This window comes from Chionomys nivalis, chromosome 11 (genome assembly GCF_950005125.1).
Source record: "Chionomys nivalis chromosome 11, mChiNiv1.1, whole genome shotgun sequence".
NCBI lineage: Eukaryota > Metazoa > Chordata > Mammalia > Rodentia > Cricetidae > Chionomys > Chionomys nivalis.
The window spans coordinates 22,008,919-22,033,623 of NC_080096.1; the positions used below are offsets into that span (position 1 = coordinate 22,008,919).

Below are 24,705 nucleotides of genomic sequence, written 5' to 3' on the forward strand. Positions count from 1 at the left end.
CTGAGTGCCAGGCCAACCAAGGTTACGTAGTGAGAGACCCTGTCTCAAAAAATCAAACCACAAAAAATGCATACATGAGACAAGGCAATCTCAATTTATTGACGTGGCAAGATTTCTAAATTACTAAGGATTTTCAAAACCAGCTGTAGAGTATTTGTGTGATGTGCCCCTCCCTTACCCTTTTGAAGAGGATGTATCCATGTCTCTGTATTTTAAATGATTGTGTGTGTTCAGAAGACTGTTGAACAAACACCTCCCAGTGCCCTCCTGTGGTAGTTGACTTGCTGAGAAGAAGGCACAGGAGAGGGATTTTTCACTTCTTGGAGTCTTTTATAGATTTTTTCTGTCAGAAGGCTGTGTAGATCTGTGGCTAATAAAGCTGTGCCGTTAGCCTTGGAGCCCACTGTTCTGGGTATCCCATCCTCGCAGTAAGTGGCTAACCAGTGCTTTTCAAGCTGGCAGTCAGCGGGCTCTAATTAAGTTCCTGTTTTATGCTGGCTGGGACTTAGTGAGGTGGAGCTCGCCCCACCCTCCAGGATCACACCTCTGTCTGCCTAGAGACAGATTTTCTTGTTAGTGTACTCGTCATGGCCACTAGTGCCAATTTCATGTGAGCCTTTATGTGACACTTTGGGAACTTTGTGGAGATGAAAAGCCTGCTACCTTTCAGCAGTCAGTTTTCACCTCGCTTGTGTCTGTTCCCTGTCAGATAATGCCTGTGATAGTGGCTGACAGCGTACACATGGATCTGTCGGTCTGACAGCTGTGCAGAGTCACAGCGAGAGCTCAGGGAGCCAGATAATGAGGAGGGAACTGGGGGCTTTAATTCTAGCATTTTGTTTAGGCTCTGTGGATAACTTACTCCCCTATGGTGTGTCTAGCGTCGCAAGGGAGGATAGCATTAGGTCCCATCGTGAAAGGACTGAGCAATGAGGTAGCTGTGGTCTGATCAGAATGTAATGCTTTAGTTTGGGGAGATGCTAATTTGAATTATTTTCTCAGAATTCTTTAACCACTTTTGAGTTGAAGACCTCTTCCTAATATCCAGATTAAACTAAGTTTTCCATTTTTTTTCTCTTTTTTTTTTTTTTTTTTTTTTTGGTTTTTCAAGGCAGAGTTTCTCTGTGAAGCTTTGGAGCCTGTCTTGGAACTAGCTCTTGTAGACCAGTCTGGCCTCGAACTCACAGTGATCCGCCTGCCTCTGCCTCCCAAGTGCTGGGATTAAAGTCATGAGCCATCACTACTGGCTAGGTTTTCCCTCTTTTCTTTTCTTTTTTTTTTTTTTACATTCATTTGTTTGTTCTGTGTATGCAAATATGACTTTGGGAACATGCCATAGCATTTATGTGGAGACAGAGTACAGCTGGGGATGCTCTCCGTCTGCCCTGTGGGTCCCAGGTTTGAACACAGGGCATCAGGCTCGGTGGCAAGCACCTTACCCACTGAAGCATCTTCCTGGCCCTGACCTTGGGTCTCTAGTGTTCCTCGGAGCACTATACGTCCTAGTGGTAGTGCTACAGATCTGTTTTCTTTAATTTTCTCACACATAAAATTCTCAAAATTTTCTAATTTTGCATTTCTCTGGACACCAACAAGATATCCAGCAACTTTCAGTTCAATTCTGACCTTATCAACCCTGAATTAGTATCAGATACCATAGTTAAAGGGGCTCTGTCCACAAGATTGTCACCCTTCAGGTGCTCCTAAAGATGACCAGCCAGTTCTAGTTTGGAGATTTCCGTGACCCTCTCCTTAAGTTTGGTAATTTACTAGAGTAGACCAGGTGTGGTGTATACCTGTAATTCCAGCACGTGGGAAATAAAGGCAGAGGAATCAGAAATTTGGGTCAGCCTTGTCTACATAATAAATTGGTGGGCAGCCTGGGCTGTCTGATACCCTGTTTTAAAAAACCGTTGAACAGAGCATGGTGCGGCACTCCTTTAATCCCAGTGCCACTTAGGAGGCAGAGGCAGACAGATCTCTAAGTGTGAGGTCAGCCTGAGCTGCATAATAAGTTCCAGGCCAGCCAAGGCTACATAGTAAGACCATCTCAAACAAACAGAGACCCAAACACCAAAGCAAAAGTTCACAGAAATCAGGAAAACAGTTTCCTTACTGTTGCTGTTTATGATGAGATGAGAAGAGTTCAGTAGCAAACAATGGAAGGGACACGTAGGACTGAGCCGAGTGGGGTGACATGTTGATGCTCTCTATGTCTACCCAGCCTTGCACGCTCCTCACCAGCCCCAGCACTACACAGATCTCTGCAGGGCTCCCTTGCTCCCCCATTCCCTAAGCAGGACTTCAATGGCTGGGGCTGAATGTCCCAACTTCTAATCACTTGATTCTTCCCGTGACCATCCCCATCCCATCCAGAGACTGTCCAGGGACCTGCTGCTCTGTCACCGTATTAGCATGAACGCCAAGGGGGGCTTCTTATAACTAGTAAAGGTGTTCCTGTTACTAGATAGTCATGTTTTGTGGGTTCTTTGTTGGAAACAAGGACAAAGACCAAAACAATACACACTCACATACATATACACTCACACTCACTCTTAAACACACATATACACAGACCCAACACATATATACACACATACACATTCTATTCACACATACATACACATACATTCAAATGTGCACTTTTTATTGACATACGTGGGCATCACGGTGCACATGTGGAGGTCAGAGGACAGGTTTTGGGAGGCAGTTCTCTTTTTCCACCTTACGTTGTTTCTTATTTCTGGTTGGCTGCATCCTGGCTGGCTTGTTAGCTTCCAGGCGTCTCCAGTCTCTGCCTCCCATTGCATTGTGGGAGTGCTGGGATTACAGATGCGAGCCGCTGCATTTGGCCTTTTGTGTGCGGGGTTCAGGGATGGAGCTCAGGTCCTTAAGCTTGCTGCCATTTGTAATTTGTGAGGCTAGATCTCACACTGCCTGCTGGGATGGCACTCACAGTGGTCAGCCTACATAGGCTACGAGGGATGTGATTTTTGTTATGTGCCACCCCACCCAGCCAAATGTATTTCCATGTTTTATGTTTTACCATATTTGTGCACTCCAATTCAGGAGTTGCTGACTTTTTATTTTAACAATTAAGCGTAAAATAGCTATGCTGCTAGTGACTGTCATAGTAAACAGTGGAGCCTTACACACCTAGACTTGGGAGTAAATTAAAGCAGTGTGTAAGGAAGTGAGGGAGACAGCCTTGAATTCAGCTAGGTCGTTCAGATACAGTGGACAGTCGATAAGACTTACTGCATAGACACATGAATTCAAGTCCCAGCTCTGCTATTTACTGGATTCTTGACCTGGGCAAATCATTTGGTTTTTTTACTCTTAGTTTTCTCATCTGTGGAATGGAGATGATGTCTGTATTTTAGACTCTGGTTATTTGATTGACAGAACCGTCTTTCATTCTTCCTGGGTTCCATTTTTGCCTGCAACATAGTGTTAGTGTTTGACTGTATTCTAACCCCAACAGATGTAGGCATGAAGCAGTACCTTTTCTGCTTGTGTTATTGTCCTGTGCTGGAGGTGATTCACAGAAAATTCTGGAGAAGGAATGTACAGACCCCAAAAATAAAGGAGAACTTTCATTTTGCCGGTTTGTTTTTTGTTTTTTTGACATTTTTCCCATCCTCTCCTGGATTGACAATTTCACCTTCTTGCTTTCTATCCAGTTGAAGTCGTAAAGAGATTGATATTGAGCCTGAAGCAATGGGGAGAGCATCCTAAGGAGCGGCAGTAAGCTCTCTCTTACATAGTGATTGAGTAGTCAGCTCCTCCAGGTATCAGGGTTATGTTATTTTCTTCCTTTACTGACAGACATTCAGTTGGGACTCATTCTGTTTAAGTGTCATGTTGGGTTTATTGAACATGATGATGGATTTCATACGCCCTTTGGGCATTTGTGGCTCCATTTCAGAAATCCAGGCACAGCAGCAGAAAGTAGAGCTCAGTGGTACAGTGCTTGCCTCGTACGCACAGGGCGTGGGATTCAGTCTCAGGAGAGCAAGTGAAACTGTGTGTCTCTGCATCTGGAGCATCTACTGGAGTAGAACGGCCAGAGTCCACTGCCTGTAGGCAAACCAATCTTTCTGCCTTTTAGTACAGAGGGTGCTGTATCTCAGTGATAGAAAATAGGGATATGTTTTATGATGTGAGGGCACTGACAGGCTCGTTCAAATTCCATTTCTGTTATAGTTGACCCTGTGTCCATGGGCCGTGTCCATGGATTCAACCAACTTTGAATCAGAAGTTGGGTGTGTGTGGGGGTGCGCAAAAGCCTAGATTGGAAGCACACTTATACAATCCCAGTCCTGGGGACAGAGGCAGAAGGAGTATGGGTTTGAGGCCAGCCTGGGCCTCCATACGAGACAGGAACCGTATGTGTAAGGAGCATGTGAGATCTCCTCTTCTTGTCCTTGTCCTAAGCTACAGCTCTAGTGCCAGTCTCACACTGCTAGGACAGGTGTGGACAGGTGTTCCTTGCAGGCACTGAGGATTCTTATTTTTTCTTTTAGGGTTTTTGAAACAGGGTTTCTTTTGTGTAACAGCTCTGGCTGTCCTGGAACTTTGTAGACCAGGCTAGCCTTGAACTCACAGAGATTCAGAGATTTGCCTACCTCTGCTTCCTGAGTGCTGGGATTAAAGGCCTGCGCCACCACTGCCTGGCTGGCTCTGAGTATTCTTACACAAATATAGCCTGCGTACCTGTCCGGGCTACTTTTCTTCTGCTATGCTAAGACACCACGGCCAAGGCAACTTATAGAAGAAAGAGTTTTTAGGGGCTTACAGTTTCAGAGGGTGAGTGTAATCATTTTAATTTGTTTCCAATTTTTCGCTTTTTATTCTGCCAGAAATGGCAGCTGTCTCCTGGATCAAAAGCAAAAGTGTTGATAACACTTGATGAGAGGAGGACGCACTGTAACTGCCAGTGTTTCCTTGTAGCTTCCAGTAAGTAGACCTTTAGCTTTAGGGAAGAAGTACAGTGCTCTGTCGGGTATCTTAGGCACATTAATTTCCTTTACATTGCACATTAATGATGGAGGAGTGGAATGAATTTCAATAATCTGAGGACTATTGTAGCCAAAACTGCCAGAGTGTGAGATTTCCCTTTTCTTCAGGGATCTGAATTTCCTCTTCAAACTTTTCAGTTAGGCAAGACTGCTTATTACATCAGCATGGTTGGGGGATAAAACCCTAGATGCATGAATTTTACTCAATTTGGAGATAGCATGATGACCTAATTAAAAACTTAATTTATATTATATCTATATATTTACACATTATATTTACATATTAAGCATTTTGGAGATAAAATACCATCTGTAGAATCAACTCTCTTACATGTAAGAGACCCATTGGCCATTGATAAAGAAAACAATGGCTCCTAATAGAAGCTCCAAACAGAAGGGATAAATACATTGAATTTCAGGCTCATACAAACACTCATGTGTATGCACCCAAGTTTGTGAGAGAGGGCACTGATTCTTCAGCATCCAGATGAGGAAGTGCATGCTTCTAAGTGCACTTAGAGTCTGAGGCAGCCTCACAAGTTTGAGGCTGGCTTAACCTGAATAGCAAGACTCTGTCTCAAAAATAAAACTAAAAAGGTCTCTCAAATTTCCTTGAGAGGGCAGTTATTTTAGACACAATTCCTAGTTTATGTCTCAAAATAATTATTTTCATTTTCTCTAGAAGGAAATCTCCAAATTTTCTTTATTATAAAATATTTAAAAATTAGTGAAAGAGTTCATCTGTAATACTGTCTTCAATGAAACAAGCAACTTAGGGAGAAAGGATTTGTTTTGCTTTTTGGTTGTGGTAGTTTGAATATAATCGACCCCCATAATCTCATAGAAAGTGGCACTATTAGGAGGTGTGTTGGCTTTGTTAGAATAGGTTTGGTCTTGTTGGAGGAAGTGTGTGACTGTGTAGGTGCTATATATTCAAAATACCACCCAGTGTCTAGTCTCAAACTACATCCTTGTTGCCTCTGAGTCAAGATATAAGGACTCTCAGCTCCAGCACCATGTCTGCCTGCATGCCACCGTGTCTTACCATGATGATAATGGACTAAACCTCTGAAACTGTAAGTGAGCCACCACAATTAAATGTTTTCCTTTGTGAGAGTTGTTGTGGTCAGCTAGGCAGTAGTGGCACAATCCTTTAATCCCAGTATTTGGGAGGCAGAGGCAGGCGGATCTCTGAGTTCGAGGCCACCCTGGTCTACAGAGTTGCAATAGAAACCCTAACTAAGACATTAGTTTTTGGTTTTTTGAGACAGGGTTTCTCTCTGTGTAGCTCTGGCTGTCTAGAACTTGCTTTGCAGACCAGGCCATCCTCAAACTTCAAGACCCACCTGCCCTTTTCTTCCCAAGTGCTGGGATTAAAGGTATGTACCACCACCACTCTGCCAGGAGAGGGATTATTTCAGTTTACAACTCCACCTTTGAACTCCAGCAGGACCCTGGAGGACAGTATTGAAACTGAAGCCACAGAGGGGTGCTGCTCACTGGCTTGCTCCTCATGGCTTGCTCAGCCTGCTTTCTTATAGTGTCCAGGACCATCTGCCTGGGTAGAAGTCCCTCTTCCAAAGTGACTCTAGCTGGTGTTAAGCTGACATAAAACCAGCCAGCAGGATACTACACCCATGGTCAGGGTTTTGGGTCACACTATATAATTTTATGTTGTACTATTCTTAACATGGAAAACTCTAGATGTGCACAGAACTAGACAGATTTTACTACGAAATGAATCACTGGCACGTTTGACTGGCTCTCCTAGGTTGAAGTAATTGCTGTACTTCTGTTGAGTGTTAGGTTGCTTATAAGTTCCCATCTGTATGCGTTGTGCCACATGGCAGCATTTGTCTGTAGCCCCAGCTACTCGGGACTCATGCAACTAGATGAGTCTGCTCCCTGGTCAAGATCAGCCTGGGTGCACAATCCAAACTGATTTCTTTTAGATCAGTTTCCTAGAAGTGGTTATAGAGACTGCTCACCAGAACTCCTGGTGCAAAGGAACAGACACATGGTTTTGGCCAGTATGGCTGGGGACTTCTATTTTCATCCTTGGTTAGTATCAGATGTGTCAGGTGTTTGTGTTATGTTTTGCTTTTAAAGAAAGGGTCTGCATACATAGCCCAGGCTGGCCTCAAGCTCCAGCCTCTCTCCCAGGTGCTTAGGTTACAGGTAGGTGCGACCAGACCTCAGTTTATTTATTTATTTTTTTTATTTTTATTTTTTTATTTTATTTATTTTTATTTATTTATTATGTATACAATATTCTGTCTGTGTATATGCCTGCAGGCCAGAAGAGGGCACCAGACCTCTTTACAGATGGTTGTGAGCCACCATGTGGTTGCCGGAAATTGAACTCAGGACCTTTGGAAGAGCAGGCAATGCTCTTAACCACTGAGCCATCTCTCCAGCCCCCAGACCTCAGTTTATAACCCGAGGCTCTGTCTTCTTGGTTGCTTTACTTTCCTCTGACAGACTCTTGCCACCTGCTGGTCAAGATGGGTATTGACAGCTTTTGTAGTTGGAGTAGGATGGTGGCATTGGTGGTTTCTTGTATCTCTCCCTAATATGATCAGTAAGATGTAGGACGATGATTGACTGGACTCTATCTTGTGCCCACAGCTGAGGATTACCTTGGAATATAGAAAGAAGGTTGTTCTCTAAAGGAGTTCACCTTCAACAGTCAGGAAAGGGGTGATTTTTAATTACTGCAAGGGACTGGAGAGATGGCTTGGCAGTGAAGAGCATGGATTGCTTTGCCAGGGGATCCAAGTTCAATTCCCAGAACATCAGGTGTTTCTCAAACAACTGAAATCCAGCTCCAGGAGATCTGACACCCTGGCCTCTGAGGGCACCTGCACTCATCTACAGACACAATTTAAGAATAATTTAAAGCCCGGCGGTGGTGGCGCACGCCTTTAATCCCAGCACTTGGGAGGCAGAGGCAGGCGGATCTCTGTGAGTTCGAGACCAGCCTGGTCTACAAGAGCTAGTTCCAGGACAGGCTCCAAAACCACAGAAAAACCCTGTCCCGAAAAACCAAAAAAAAAAAAAAAAAAAGAAGAAGAAGAAGAATAAGAATTTAAAATTGTTATTGTTGTTGTGATTTGTATTTTGAGACAAGTCTCTATATACATAGCCCTAGCTGTTCTGGAACTCGCTATGTAGATGAGGCTGGCCTTGAACCCAAAGAGATCCACTTATTTGCCTCTGCCTCTCAAGGGCTGGGATTAATGATGTGTGCCACTATGACAGCTAAAGTTAAAACTATTTTAATTACATAATTAAAATTTTTTTTTGTGGTGCTCAGATCAAACTCAGGATCTTATACATTTAGGCAAGTGTGTGTGCTGCTCCTATTCCTGTGCTCCTCCTACTGCTGTGCTCCTCCTACTGCTGTGCTCCTCCTACTGCTATGCTCCTCCTACTGCTGTGCTCCTCCTACTGCTGTGCTCCTCCTACTGCTGTGCTCCTCCTACTCCTGTGCTCTTCCTACTGCTGTGCTCCTCCTACTCCTGTGCTCCTCCTACTCCTGTGCTCTTCCTACTGCTGTGCTCCTCCTACTGCTGTGCTCCTCCTACTGCTGTGCTCTTCCTACTGCTCTGCTCTTCCTACTGCTCTGCTCTTCCTACTGCTGTGCTCCTCCTACTGCTGTGCTCCTCCTACTGCTGTGCTCCTCCTACTCCTGTGCTCCTCCTACTGCTGTGCTCCTCCTACTGCTGTGCTCTTCCTACTGCTCTGCTCTTCCTACTGCTGTGCTCCTCCTACTGCTGTGCTCCTCCTACTCCTGTGCTCCTCCTACTGCTGTGCTCTTCCTACTGCTGTGCTCCTCCTACTGCTGTGCTCCTCCTACTCCTGTGCTCCTCCTACTGCTGTGCTCCTCCTACTGCTGTGCTCTTCCTACTGCTCTGCTCTTCCTACTGCTGTGCTCCTCCTACTGCTGTGCTCCTCCTACTCCTGTGCTCCTCCTACTGCTGTGCTCTTCCTACTGCTGTGCTCCTCCTACTGCTGTGCTCTTCCTACTGCTCTGCTCTTCCTACTGCTGTGCTCCTCCTACTGCTGTGCTCCTCCTACTCCTGTGCTCCTCCTACTGCTGTGCTCTTCCTACTGCTGTGCTCCTCCTACTGCTGTGCTCCTCCTACTCCTGTGCTCTTCCTACTGCTGTGCTCCTCCTACTGCTGTGCTCCTCCTACTCCTGTGCTCTTCCTACTGCTGTGCTCCTCCTACTCCTGTGCTACTCCCCTCCCAGGCTTATCATTTTTAAGTAGTTACTGTTAAGTAACTTCTAAAACTTAACTCTTATTTTAATAATGTTTCTAATTTTTTGTTTTGGCCAATAATGGTTGTTTTCTAGCCATTGTTGTCAGTTTAATATGTTAAAAATAGTACTTTGCTAGGGTATGTGGTACAAACCTGTAGTTCAATCAGAAGTCCAGTCTTGGCTACATAGTGAAACCGTTCTTTAATTTTTTTTAAAATCTGTATTTATTTATTTGTTTCTTCAAGACAGGGTTTCTCTGTGTAGCCCTGGCAGTCCTGGAACAACTCTGTAGACCAGGCTGGCCTTGAAGTCACAGAGTTCCACCTGCCTCTGCCTTCGAGTTTTGGGATCAAAGGCATGTGCCACCACCATCTGGCTGAGTTTGTTTCTTTTTTTTTTTTCTAAGTACTTATATATCTTTTTTACTTAACATTGACCATAATTATTTTCTGTAATTAATTTAAATAGTTGCTTCTTTTTCCACTTGACAAATTTGCCATCATTTATCAAGATGTTTTCTAATTTAATTATAAGTTATAACTAATTATAACTAAGCATATTTGGAATTACATTTTTTTTGTGTGTGTTTTGAGATTGGGTTTCAGTCTGAAAACAGGGCTGTTGTTTTGTTTTGTTTTGTTTTCGAGATGGTCTCTCTTGTGTAGCCCTGACTGTCCTGGAACTTGCTTTGTAGACCAGGCTGACCTTGAACTCACAGAGGTCTACCTGCTTCTGCCTCCTGAGTGCTGGGATTAAAGGTGTGCACCACCAACCAACACACTGCTCAATTCTTATGTTTTTAACATTATAGATAATAATACCTCAAACATTTTTGCCCACAGGTGTTTTTTTTTTTTTGCCTGTATTGCTTTTTTTCTTTGAACAGTTTCAATGATAATTCTTTTATCAAAGGCATGACTACCTTGACCACTCATAGATGCATTTGTCTAGCATGTGCAAAGTCCCAGAAGGATAAGGATAAGCCCCACAAGAGGATAAAGTCAAAGGTGTAACATATGTATGCCTTTTCTTTTAAAGAACTTTACCAACGTATATATCTACACTGTATGAATGGGACTGGAAAGATGGCTAAGCAGTTATGAGCAATTGCTGCTTTGCAGAGGGCCTGGCTTTGTTTCCCATCACCCATACTGTGTTGCTTACAGTTTGCCTGCAACTCCAGCTCCAGGGGATCTAACACCCTCTGCTGGCCTCTGGACACTTTCATATGCAGGTAGACACACTGGCATGCTGACACACATACACATAATTAAGGATAAATCTTTTGAGGAGATGGGGAATATAGCTCAGTGGTAGAATGCCTGCCATGCAGAAGGCTCAGGTCAATCCCTAATATCACAGAAAGCAAAACTGGGCACTGTATTTATGTGGCTGTTTTTGTTTTATTGAATATTTATAACACTGAATATTGTTTAATTTAGTTTTTTTCCTTTTCTATCATTTGGTGCTAGGAATTGAATCCCCAGCCTAGTGTATACTAAGCACATGTTCTACCCCTGAGCTGTACCCCAGCCAAGTAGTTATTGAGTCAACATTAACTGGGGCTAGAGAGACAGCTCAGTGCTTAGAACACTGGCTATTCTTCCACAAGACCAGGGTTTGATTCCTAGCATCCACATGGCAGCTCACAGCTGTCTGTAACTCTAGTTCCAGGAGATCCAGCACCCTCTTCTGGCCCTCTGTGGCACTAGGTGTACAGATATGCAGGCAAACATAAACATACACATAAAATAATTTAAACAGTGCTTGTTGGTTGATTAGGTTAAAAGGTGGTCTTAAATTGTTTAACCTTGTAGTTTTAATCTATATAACATTTTTATTGAAAGTTTAAATTTTTCCCTGTATTCCCCAGCTTCTATCTTTTTCCTACCCATACATTCAGAGTATAAATTTTTATTTCTCTTTCTTGTACCCAGGTCTGGTCCATCGAACTCACATGTCATCCTGCCGAGTGGACAAGCCTTCTGAGATAGTAGATGTTGGAGATAAAGTGTGGGTGAAGCTCATTGGCCGAGAGGTAAAGTTTCCTGTGGTTTGAAAGATTATAAAAAGCTGAGGTTTTATTGGAATTCTGTGATGGTGAGTGTGTAAATGTTCATTGTGGCTGACATTCTCGTTATTAAATCTTGTCCCAGTCATCTGTCTTGAGTTTGAGTTTGAATCTTCTGGTTGTCTGTCCTGCAGACTTAGGAGAAACAACAGGAGTATGGACGTGTGGTAGGAGTGATCATAAACTCTCCTCCTGAGGTCAGAAGGAGGAGAGCCAAAGAAGGAGGTTACATCTTTACCACAGCCCCAAAGAGTACTTGTCAGGTGCACTTCGGCTTGGGCCAGAATGGAAAGGACACACAGTTTACAGTCATTTTTCCTAGAATTGGCACCATCTCATGGGATGGACAGCGTAGGCATGGGAATACATACCCTCTGTGCTCTACCAGGGAACGGCGGGCAGAAAGCTGTGAAGCTCTTAAAAAACTGCAGCCTGTTTGAGTGCTTTCGGTGTATTATGTTTTGTAGATTTAAGACTGAACCAGAGCTGCGTGTGGTGGCATACCCTTGTAATTTTAGCATTTGGGAGGCTGAAGCAGGGGTGTGTATGTCTGCTGTCTATCTGCCTATCCCTATCCCTACATGCAGGCCACGTGTACATGGAGATCAGAGGACAGCTTGCTGGAATTTCTCCCTCCACCCTGCCCCCACCCCATGTAGATCCTGGGACTCAAACTCATGTCATTAGGCTTGGTAGCAGTCACCTTTACCCACTGAGCCATCTCACTGGCCCCTGGCCTCTGTTTTACCTCCAAGATAGGAATGGATAAAGGTTATATTCTATATCTCTTCTGCCATTAAGTCTGCCCTTTCTACTTCTTTTTACTACCAGTGTTCTTAATTTAGTACTTAGTCCATTTGATGTTTGTTATGATGATTGCAAGCTTGACTCTGAGGTATTACAAATTGGTGGTCAGGTACTTAAAGGGTTTGGAGGCCTGGGAACATAGCTTGGTTGGTAAATGCTTGCCATGCAAACATGAAGACCTGAGTTCGGTTGCACTAGTACTCAAGCTAGGTGTGGTGATACACTCCTATAATCCCTGTGCTGAGGAGGAGCCTGACTGAATGGGTGAGCTCCCGTTCTCAAAAAAACAAGGTGGAAGGCCCAGAGGGATGCCCCTCAGGTTGATCTTTGGCCTCTATACACACATATACCCACATGAACACCTCCTACACACGCACACACATACACACACACACACGCACGCACGCACGTATTTTGGTGACTCTTGTTTTGTCTTTTTCAGATGAAAAATGATAGAATAAAAGTGTCCCTCTCCATGAAAGTTGTCAACCAAGGAACTGGGAAAGACCTCGATCCCAACAACGTTATCATTGAGTAGGTAAAGGGTTCAGAAGAGCTAAAATCCCACCATAAATACAGATTGCAGTAAATCACAGTAGGTTGGGACTGCTACCATCGTAGGCTGTGATGGCATTAATGAGTAGCGCGGCATCGATGCCCTTTGGTTTCTCTAGGTGTGAAGCGTACTTCTTGTCTGTGTTGAGGCAGGGTCTCACTGTGCATGCCGACACAGCCTGCCGTGTGGCGCTGGAAGATGAAATGACCGCACACGACTCTGGTGCTGGGGGGTCTCGTAGGCAGTTTGTTTTCTTTCCCTTCCCTTCCGTCGTAGCAGCAGGTGCTCATTAAGTGCTGTCACTTGACTCTCCGCGGTGACCTCTGCCCTGGCTCTGAAGAAGGGTGGGGATGGACAGTGCTAGCTTCCTGTCTTTGACCCCTGCACCTCCCATGGCCTTCTGAGCTTTCACTTCAGTACGGAAGGTTTTCTCTTTATCTAAGTGATGTCTGGAGATACAGGAAGCTTCAATCTGATTCAAATCCTTTAGTGAATTTCTTTTTGTGAAAAAAAACCTTACATCCACTTATTTGTTGGGGAGCATTGTGGGGGTCAGAGGTCAGCTTGTGGGAGCATTTCTCTCCCCCTGCCATTCAGGCCTCGGGGTAGAGCTCAGGGCCTCAGACCTTATGGCAAGCACTTTTGTTTTGTTTCGTTTGAGTACTAACACTGGCACACGCCACGTACTAGTTGAATTGTGTGGATTGGATGAAAAAACAGAAGCAAGGAGACCACTGAGAGAGTGAGCATCCCTTTCACAGGGGTCGTGACCCACAGATTGAGAACCACTGCTCTGTGTGAGCTGTGATGAAGCCTGAGCAACACAGTGGCAGTCAGGGCAGAGAGTGAGAGCTGAAGGTGAGGCCCTTGCTATGAGGGAGGACTGGTGGGCTTGGGGTGCCTTAGAATCCTAGAGTACTGGGGTTGATTATGACGAGGATGTGTTTAAACTGTGTCTCAGGGCCACTTAAAACTGCTCTTCAAATCAAGACACCTGGTTTGAATCCATAAGCGAGTGACTTCCCCTATGTTCCCAGATGCCTGTCTTGGTTTTTGTTGTTGAGGTTTTATTATGTTTTGTAAGGACCCATTTCTCTAACCCAAACCAGATAAATGACTCTTTATGCATTTAACTTCTTCTGGGGCAAAGGCCAGACATTTGTGCAAACATTTTCAGAACTTAAATTATATCTAGGTAGCTGCAAATAACATGGGACTATTGAAACGTAAGTTAATAAAAATTAAGTAAAATTTAAGAACTGGGTCTGATGGTGCAGACCTGTAGCCCTAGCTAGTCCAGGCAGCTTAGTGAGACTCTTGGTTCAAAACAAAAAGTAAAAAGGGGCCTGGAGATGAAGCCTGCGTGCAGTCCAGTGCTTGCCTAGTGTGGAGTAACCCTGGGTTCAGTCTTCAGTATCTCAAAAAGTAGAAATAAGTAAGTGACATTTAGTATCTTTTTTTCCATTTTTATTTTATCTGTATAGGTGTTTTGCCTGCATGTATGTGTGTGTGCCACTTGTGTCTGTTGCGCTCAGAGTCCAGGAGAGGGTGTCAGATTCCCTGGAATTAGAGTTACAGATGATTGTAAGCCAGTATCTTTTTGATGCTGGGAATCAACACCACAGTCCTTTGAAAGAGCAGCAGGCCGGGCGGTGGTGGCGCACGCCTTTAATCCTAGCACTCGGGAGGCAGAGGGAGGCGGATCTCTGTGAGTTCGAGACCAGCCTGGTTTACAAGAGCTAGTTCCAGGACAGGCTCCAAAAAAAAACCACAGAGAAACCCTGTCTCGAATAACCAAAAAAAAAAAAAAAAAAAAGAGCAGCAGGTACTCTTAACTCATGAAAGTGCTTCAGCCTTGTGAAGTTTAATATCTTTACTTTTACTTTTTTGTTTGTTTGTTTTGTTTTTCGAGACAGGGTTTCTCTGTAGCTTTGGAGTCTGTCCTGGAACTCCCTTTGTAGACCAGGCTGGCCTCGAACTCACAGAGATCCACCTGCCTCTGCCTCCCGAGTACTGGGATTACAGGCGTGCGCCACCACCGCCCGGCTGAAGTTTAATATCTTAATCTGTTAGTCACACTAGCCACATTTTAAGTGTTTAATAACCGTATTTTTCTCTGAACGTGGTAACACATGCCTTCAGTTCCAGCAAAGGCAGGTGGATCTCTGTAAGGTCAAGGCTAGCCTGTTTTTGACAACAGCAAAATAATACCATATACCAATGAGAATAAATGATTCATAACTATAGACAACAATGTGGATACATTCCACAAAAAATTATACAGGAAGTCTGTGTGTGTGTGTGTGTGTAATATGTCTTTTGATACTGGAAGTTGGAACCAGGGCTTTTTGTATGCTAGGCATGTATTCTTAAAACTGTTAACATCTTAAGTACTCTACTACTTTTATTTTGAGACAGAGCCTTGCTAAATTGCTCAGACTAGTCTTGAACTTGTGATCTTCTCCTTAGACTCCACAGTCCTGGGATTGTAGGTGTCTACCATGATGGTAGCTACCGTAAAGAGAAAGTGGTTTTGTGTTAGAAGAACAGTGGTTACCCTGGGAGTAGGCTTGATGACTAGCAATGAGCATGGATGACTGGTTTTTTTTTTTTGTTTTGTTTTGTTTTTTTTTTTTTTTTTTTTTTTGGTTTTTCGAGACAGGGTTTCTCTGTGGTTTTGGAGCCTGTCCTGGAACTAGCTCTTGTAGACCAGGCTGGTCTCGGGATGACTGGTTTTTGTTGTTTGTTTGTTTGCTTGTTTTTCAAGACAGGGTTTTTCTGTAGCTTCAGAGCCTTGCCTGTCCTAGAACTCCTTAGTAGACCAGGCTGGCATCGAACTCAGAGATCAGCCTGCCTCTGCCTCCTGAGTGCTGGGTGGGATTAAAGGTGTGCGCCGCTGGGCTGAGATGTCTGTTTTAAGAGAGGTTGTTTGTGTTATTACCAACCCCAGTGCTGGTCATATGAAGAAGTTCAGACTGTGAAAACTAAGTGCGCCATATACTTACTATAAGTGCCTTCCGTGTGTGTCTTTTGTACAGGAGATTATGCCCGTTAAAAGTGTGACAGGATTAGAAACAAAAATCTCCTGTGTCCTAGGGATTCAGGGAATGAGACTTGAAGAGAGGAACCTTGGGTGTTTGGGGAGTGCAGTGTAGAGGTAGAGTAAGGGAGGCAGGGCATTTCAGAGTGGGATCTGCCTAAGGAGAGACACTCAGCCACTGAGAAAAGGAGAATTGACTCGTTGGCCAGTGCCTCAGTAAATAAACAGGAGGCTGGAGAAGTCAGTTTGAGACAAACTGAAAGCCCCAATACTAAGATCTTGTAAGAAAGTCGGACCTGATTTCTAGAAAGCCTGTAAAGGTACCACCCCCACCTGGCAATTATACTTTCAGATATCTTTCCTGTATATTATTGAGGTTGAGGAAGAGACCTGGTCAGTCGTCCTCATCACTTTAGACCATGAAACCCAATATGGGCAGGTTCAGCAGAACCACCATATACGGCCTGCATGCATGCTTCAGCATTGCCAGGGTATAAATTTCATTTAATTTCATTCATGTTATTGAAGGGAGACCTAGTCTCTTTCATAATTGTTTATTCAAAGCCCTATTTGTGCCAGGAAGTGGTGATGAATGCCTTTAATCCTAGCACTCAGGAGGCAGAGGCAGGCGGATTGCTGAGTTCAAGGCCAGCCTGGTCTACAGAGTGATTTCCACAACAGCCAGGACCACAGAGAAACCCTGTCTAGAAAAACCAAAATAAAACAATAACAAAGCTTATTCTAAATGAGAGAGAGAAAAAAAGAGGGACCTATTTAACTGTCTCATTCTGCCCAATGCTTTTTTTCCTTTCTTTCTTCCTTGACAAAAACAAAACAGAGAACCAACAAGCAGCATTACATTGTAATGTATCTGGCCACATCTCTGAAAAGTGCCAGTGGTCAGGATCTCTTTCATTACAGACAAGAAGAGAGGCGGAGACGCTCCTTCCAGGATTACACTGGGCAGAAGATCACCCTTGAGGCTGTCCTGAACACTACTTGCAAGAAGTGTGGCTGCAAAGGTATGGGACGTCTGCCATTCCTGTCTCCTCCTTTGTGTGCTCCCTGCTGGCTGAAGGAGACCATGTTAGTTTAGCTCGGTGTGTTTTTCAGTTGACCACAGCCTGAACTCATTCACGCTGTCCTCCACCACACTTATCCCCATGCACAATGACTCTGCTCTAGAAATTAAGTGACTTGAAGATACATTCCCTAAGAATCCAAACTAGATCCTTTCTTCTCCATCTTTATCTCTTTAAGTTCAGAATTGTGAATATACTGTCCTTTTCTGAAATAAAGATAGAGGATTGTCACTTCCTTTTGGCTCTATTTCCTCAGGTTTCTTCTAGTCTTACTCAAATATTAAAAGCTTTTCAGCCTGACTTCCCTTATTAGAACTATAATGAGAGAGACTGCCATCTTCTTATTTCCAGAGTGACCTCAATGTCGCCTCTCCTCCCTAGCTTTCCAGCCATCACACTTTGTTCATTTTTCTGCAGTGACTGGCGGCAGATTTGTCCTGGTTGAATTTGTGGGTTTTTTTTTAATTACTTATTTTATGTGCATTGGTGTTTTGCCTGCATGTATGTCTGTGTGAGAGTGTCAGATCCTGTAGCTGGAGTTACAGATAGGTGTGAGCTTCCATGTGAGTGCTGGGAATTGAACCTGGGTTCTCTGAACAGCAGCCAATGCTCTTAACCACTAAGCCATCTCTCTAGCCCTAAATTTGTGGGGGTTTAAATTAAGCCCCTGTTTTTTATTAATGTAGAGCAAGAAGGAGACTGTAACAGTGAAAGAAGCAATAGCCCTTGAGGATATCGTGGTAATATTTGGTATTTAGATTATTTCCAGATATTTGGAAAACTTGTGTCCCTTCTCCAGACACCATCTAACTTCAAGGTTCAAAATACAAACACATTTACACATAGTTCTGTAGTTACTCCATGTACTTCTTTCCTACTCTTGAGATGAAGTGTCCTAGAAACTTCCTATAGCTCTAGGTTCAGAGGATCAGACGCCCTCTTCTGGTCTCCTTGGGAATCTGCACTCATGTGTACACACCCACACACGTGCACGCGCACACACACACACACACAGATTCACACATATATGCATAATTATAAAAAAAACAAACCCAAAACAAAACAAAAAATAACTTATCTTCAAAAACAGCAAAGAGATCCTCAATCCACCACAGGCTCAGTGTGACCCCCTTACTTATCTGATGCTGCACAGAGCAGAGAAGAAGGACAAGAAGTAGAGTTTGACCTTCAGGATGAAGGTGTTTAGCTTCAGTGCATCAAAAGCAACACCAGAGGGAAAAACAGCCAGCCTGAGCTAACTGTTTGCTTTGCTGCTGTGTGACCCTGAACTACTTAGTTCTAGGCCTTCGTATCTGATGTGTTGGATTTCACGATCTCTAAGGCCCTTGCCAGACCTGACAGTCTGAGTTCTCTGTCACCCTGGGCAACTGTGTCTGTCTCTGTGTGTGTTGGCTTGGATCGAGTGCCCACTTCCTGCCAGCTATCTTCCTTTAGGGCTTGGCCTGTAATTCAGTTCCCTCTGTTAAGTATTCTGCTTTCTGGAGCAACCTTTCATTGTCAGGAGTAAGTTCCAAAATAGATCTTTAAAAATTAATAAGCCCCATTGCTAAGGGAGGGTGGCATAAGCCTTCTTGCTCGTATCTTCTGCCATTTCCGAAGCAGCACCAGTGTCTCCTGCAGCTCTAATACCAGCTGCTTGCATGGCTCAGGTTGAGTGAGCATTGCCACCTTGAGGTGGCAGAAACGTCACTCCAGATAAACTCAGGAATATCTTTGAAGCAGTTGCCCCTGCCAGGAGTCCCTGGGAAGCATCCACCTGAGGAGTGGGCGGCTCTTCCCTCTCTAGCCTTTGATTCTCTTCCACAGGCCACTTCGCAAAAGACTGCTTCATGCAGCCAGGTGGAACCAAGTATTCTCTGATCCCCGAGGAGGAAGAGGAAAAAGAAGAGGCAAAGGAAGAAGGAATTGAGAAGCCTGATCCCACAAAGAATTCTTCCAGGAAAAGAAAGAAGGTAAAGCTGGCTTGCTTTTATTTATCACGGTTTTGAAGGTATTAAAATACAAAGGCTTGTGTAAGCAGTTTAGAAACAGTGAAAAATGAAAAAAGCAAGCTCTCATAATCTTTGCAGAGAGAGTTGTATTGGTAGTTTTGGTATATTCTAACCTTTTTCCTAGCTAACAATACAAAGAGATGTATATACATATAAGATTATGATCATTGTAGGTGTAGTTTATTCCCTACTCTTCTCACTTTTCTTATTTTTAAGTATCCTTAAGTGTTCTTAAAACACTTGATGTTAAAAGCCACATAGTGGGTGGATCTCTGGGTAAGTTCCAAGACAGCTAGGGCTACACAGAGAAACCCTGTCTTGAAAAAAAATCCCACAGAATATTTTACTCAATGGCTATGAATATTACTTGACTTAGTTAGTTAGTTTTGAGACAACTTACAGCCCAGACTGGCCTCAAACTTGCTAAATAGTACAGGATGGCCTTGAACTCTTGATCCTCCTCCCAGGTGTGCTTAGCTCTAATTATTAGTTTATTTAAATATTGTTGGACACTTCACACTTCAACCCTGGCTATACCTCCTTACTTCTTTGGATATGTGTTCCTGGGTTAAGTTTACTGAGTTGAGACTGGGAAGATGGCTCAGTAGGTAAGAACACTGGCTACTCCTGCATAGGACCTGGGTTCAGTTGTCCCTACCGAATGATGGCTCACAACTACCTGCTTCCAGTTCCAGGGGAATCTAACACCTCTTCTGGCCTCCAAGGGCCATGCATACATGTAAGCAAAACACCTGTACACATAAAATAAAAAGAAATAAATTTTAGCAAAAGAGGGGAGGCTATGGAGAGCTGACTCATATGATAAGAGCTTGCGTTGCTCTTACAGAGGATCTAAGTTCAGTTTCCAGCACCCATGCCAGATGTGACCTGTAACTCTGGCTCCAGTGACGTCTAACACCTCTGACCTCTGTGGTCTGTCTGTACTCATAGATAGGCATACATTTAAACATAATTTTAGCAGGGCGGTGGTGGTGCATGCTTTTAATCCTAGCAGTTGGGAAGCAGAGGCAGGTCGGTCTCAGTGAGTTCAAGGCAGCCTGGTCTACAGAGTGAGTTCCAAGATAGCCAGGACTGTTATACAGAGAAACCCTCTCTAGAAAAAACAAAAACCAAACAACAACAACAAAAAAATCCACATATTTTTAAAAAACAATAAAATTAAATCCTAAAAAAAGATTACTGAGTTAAGGGAACCACCTGTAATCTTGGTGTGGAAGGTGGATTGCCACAAGTTCAGGGGCACTGAAGGATGCACAGTGAGTTCCAGGCATTTGGGAGCTGCAGTCTGTGACTCTGTCTTAGAGGGGAGAAAAGCCTGGTGGATCCCTGTGAGTTGAAAGCCAGCTTGGTGTACATAGAGAGTTCCAGGACAGAAGAGCTACAAAGAGAGAGACCCTGTCTCAACAGGAAAAAAGAAAACAAGCAAACAAAAGAAAATGCATTGAGTGGTCATTTTGTGTCAGTCATTGCCAGCTTCAGGGGTGAAAGGCTCTGGTGTAATCTTTCCCTCAGTGGCATCATCACAGAGAAGGATTATTCTCATTTTGCAGATAAGGAAAAGGGTTAGAAGAATTAGCCAAGTAGCATGAAAGTCACTGATTTGTATAGTCTCTCCATCTCCCTGACCTGGGACCTCCCTAGTTCTTTAGACCTCGGCTTGAGTCTTCCAGACCTGTTTGAGGTCCTTGGGAACTTGTGACAGGCTGTGTAAGTTTAAACTAACCACTGTTCTTTCAGCTACAGAGTGGGATTGTTGTGATCTTTGGCAGTGTTCCCTATGGGGTGATGCCCAGCTCCTCAAAATAGAAAGTGATGACAAGTCAGTTCCTAATTGGTACTGACTGTTTTTGGAGACATGGTCTCATAGCTCAGACTGAGCTCAGACTTCAGTAGTTCAGGCGACCTTGAACTGATCCCCACCTCCACCCCTGGAGTGCTCCTTCACCACAGCACCTAACTCCAGTTCTCTTAAACACACTACCGTAATCTCTTATCTCTCTGGGTTTGGGGGGGTGGTGTTTGACTTTATTGTCTATGGGTGTTTTTCCTGCATGTATGTCTGTTCACCGTGTGTGTGCCTGCTGCCAGCAGAGGCCAGAGAAGGAACTGGATGCCCTGGAGCTGTAGTACACAGATGGTTATAAACTGCTGTGTAGTAGATGCTGGGAATTGAACCTGGGTCCTCTGTTTTTTTTTGTTTGTTTGTTTGTTTGTTTGTTTGTTTGTTTTTGGTTTTGGTTTTTCGAGACAGGGTTTCTCTGTAGCTTTGGAGCCTGTCCTGGAGCTAGCTCTTGTAGACTAGGCTGGTCTCGAACTCCCAGAGATCCACCTGCCTCTGCCTCCCGAGTGCTGGGATTAAAGGCGTGCGCCACCACCGCCCGGCGAACCTGGGTCCTCTGTTAGAGTGGCCAGTACTCTTTTTTTTTTTTTTCCTGTTGTTTTTGTTTTCTGTTTTTTTGAGACAGAGTTTCTCTATAGCTGGAGCCTGACCTGGAACTAGCTCTTATAGACCAGGCTGGCCTCGAACTCACAGAGATCTGCCTGCCTCTGCCTCCCGAGTGCTGGGATTAAAGGTGTGCGCCACTCAGCCCTGAGTTGCCAGTACTCTTGACCAATGAGCCATCTCTCCGCCACTTCTCCTTCATCTCTTTTATGAGCTCTCTCTGACAACACACACACCCTTGTTTCTGCCCTTCTGTTTATATAACTTGTCTTAACAGCAATAACATCCTCCTAGGAGAGAAGCCATATGCCTTTATTTCATTCTCTGTCTCACGTTCTTAGTTCCTGGGTCCTGCCAAAAGCTCTCTACTATTACTAACGCCTACTACTGCTCCTTCCTCCTGCTCCTCCTTGTGTCTGCTTGTGTCCCAGGCTAGCCATGGACTGGTGAGCCTACTGTTGGTGATCCTGCTGTTGGCCTCCAGAGTGTTGTCAACATTGTAGTTGTGCCTGGAGAGGGCGTTTTTAAAGCATCTTAAAATTTATATTGCTTCTGCCTCACATGTGTCCAGGAGAGTGTTAGTCACTTGATATAACAAGATACTAAGGTCATCTTTAGCCAGTTTGTTTGTTGGTTGGTGTCTGTGTGCTTTAAAGACTTACTTATTTTTATGCTTATGAGTATTTGCCTGCATGCATATTTGTTTGGTTTATTTTGGTTCTTTTGTTTTTTTTTTTTAATATAATTTGTTTTTATTTTATGTACATTGATGTTTTGCCTGTATGTATGTATATATGTATGTATAAGGGTATCAGATCCCCTGGAACTGGAGTCACAGACAGGTGTGAGCTGCCATTTGGGTGCTGGGAATTGAACCCAAGTCTCTGGAAGAAAAGCCACTGCTCTTAACCACTGAACCACCACTCCAGCCCGTTTTTTTGTTTTTTGAGACAGGGTTTCACTGTGTAGCCCTGGTTGGCCTCAAAGACATCTATCTGCCTCTGTCTCCTAAGTGCTCAGATTAAAGATACAGCTTATCTAGTTTCTTTAAAAAATCATATAAAGTGAATTATTTATTTATTTTGTTGGGGAGGAATGTCAATACATGCCTTGCCTTTGTGGAGATCTGAAGACAACTTGCAGAAGTCTGTTCTCTCCTATCATTTGAAGCTCAGGTATCAAACTTAGGCCATCAGAGCTGGAAGCAAGCACTTTACCCACGGAGCCAGCCCTGGTTTTGTTTTGTAACCGGAGGCCTTTAATTTTAATATTGCCTGTTGATTTATTTCTATACATAACATAAATCAGGTTCAGGTCTCCACGTTCCAGGAGTCCTCCTAGCTGTTCTTATGCCCCCTAAATCTCTTTTTCTCTTTCCTTTGTCTATTCCTCCTGGAGACTGGGTATCCCAGACTGGCCTTGAATCTACCATCCTTCTCTCTCACCTTCTGAGTGCTACCATCACAGCCCCTTCATAGCCTGGATTCCAGTAAGAAACGGACGTTGAGAGTTCGTGTCTGTGGACTTAGACACTGCTCTAGTCCTCATAGTTCGGGGCCACATAAAGAACGGAATAGATTGATCTGAAGGGCGTGCATTCAGCCATCCAAACAGGAATGACTGTGGTAGGCATCCTACATGAAGTACAGGTCACAGCACTCAATCAGCTAATTGCTTAAGAACAAGGCATGTATGGTGATAGAGGAGAGAAGCTAATCCCAAGGAGGTCACTGGCTCTCAAACGACAGGAGTGAAGTGTAGTCAAGCCCACTCAGGACTGCAGCAAGAGTCAAAACCTGAAGCTGTTGAACCTTACCTGTTTCTTCTCAAGTCTGCTTCAGTGTCTGGCTTCTGTGTTCTGGTAGGAGAGCATATTTAATATTAAGCTCAGAAGATTCCCGGCAAAGTCAAGGAAGGAGGAAGAGGCAGGGAGTGAAGATGCCGTGCGTCACAATAAATATCTGGCATATAACAGGCCTCCTCTGAGTTAGGGTAGCTAGACCCCATATTTCTCCTTGGTTCCTCCCCTCAGTGTGGAGAGAGATGGATTTTGCCTTTGCTGCTGCTGGCGGGGAATATTAACTTTCTCCTACCCCTTTCACTGAGCACACATGCCTCGCACTCTTGTCCTTACCCACACAGCCATCGTGTGTCTGTTTCGCAGTGTATTCAGGACCGAACATGGCAGTGTCTGAAAGCTGTGACTCATTTGCTAGCTGTAATTAGAACAAGAGGAAGCAAAGTCATAAATAGAAATGGTTATAAAGGGCTGGAGAGATGGCTCAGCGGTTAAGAGCTATTGCCTGCTCTTCCAAAGGTCCTGAGTTCAATTCCCAGCAACCACATGGTGGCTCAGAACCATCTGTAATGAGGTCTAGTGCCCTCTTCTGGCCTGCAGGCATACATGTAGACAGAATATTGTATACATAATAAATAATTAAAAAAAAAAAAAGAAATGGTTATAAAATGGTAAAATAGGAATTGGTTTTTATGATGAACCCATAAGGAGAGCCTTTGGGGTCCAGCCCCAAGACCCTCTTTAGGGTTCAGGTTGGACGCTACAGCAAGTGAAAGGGACTTTCTTCTTAGGGTATCTGAGGGTGAATGAACTCACCCTCTCTCACTCTGCTTTTCTGAATCAGTCTCTTTATTGTTTTTTCTTCTATTCTAATTCCCTACTATTAATTACTCCTAGCTTCTTCCCTCCTAGCCTAAAGACTCTTCTTTTTACAGGAGCCTTGAAGTGATAAATATATATATATATATATATATATATATATATATATATATATATATAAGAATTAGCTCTCATTGGTCAAAAGTCCATGCGTAGGGTAAACAATTAAGGAGCTGAGCCATTGCCATGACAACCCAAGGTTCCAAAGTGGCAGGAGTAAGACCATGACCAGACAGGGACGGGGGGTGGGTTACAGTGCCCAGTGACAAACTTTGAGACAGAGGTCTATTGTCAGCAGACTGGCAAGAGAAGAATTTGCATGCCCTTATTAGGGTGCTTTGTATTGCAACCTTGGTTGGACATCTGCAACTTTGACCTTGGACATCGCTGTACAGTTTTAAACTTATGATCTATTTGCAGAAAGCCTTTAGTCTAGTTTGAACTTGCTCTGAGGTGAAAGTGAGCTAATTGTGTGCAGTTAATCTAAACAAAAAGAACAAGCGAGCTTTTAAGGGTCATTGTGGGAAAATAGATCTAGTTAGGAAGCATGTCCTAGTATATTTCCTGTATATCAGAATTATAGCTAAATGAAAGTCATGGTGACCACGTACAGATATATGTGCCCATAAGACTGAGATATAATCATGAGATAACATACACACATCACATGAAGTCGCACACTACAATGCAGGTATTGGGAGACACCAA

At 43.9% G+C, this 24,705-nt stretch overlaps 1 protein-coding gene across 4 annotated transcripts in view; it reads left to right on the plus strand.

Moving 5' to 3' along the window:
• Zcchc17 (zinc finger CCHC-type containing 17) overlaps positions 1–24,705 on the plus strand; it is a 50,966-nt gene that overhangs the window by 16,941 nt on the left and 9,320 nt on the right. For all 4 annotated transcript variants that reach the window (XM_057783845.1, XM_057783842.1, XM_057783843.1 and 1 more), the window contains 4 exons: positions 11,226–11,326; positions 12,609–12,700; positions 16,684–16,784; positions 18,672–18,817. In XM_057783845.1, the coding sequence (XP_057639828.1) occupies positions 11,246–11,326; positions 12,609–12,700; positions 16,684–16,784; positions 18,672–18,817 (420 nt within the window). In that variant the 5' untranslated portion in view covers positions 11,226–11,245. The remainder of the gene's footprint in view (positions 1–11,225; positions 11,327–12,608; positions 12,701–16,683; positions 16,785–18,671; positions 18,818–24,705) is intronic.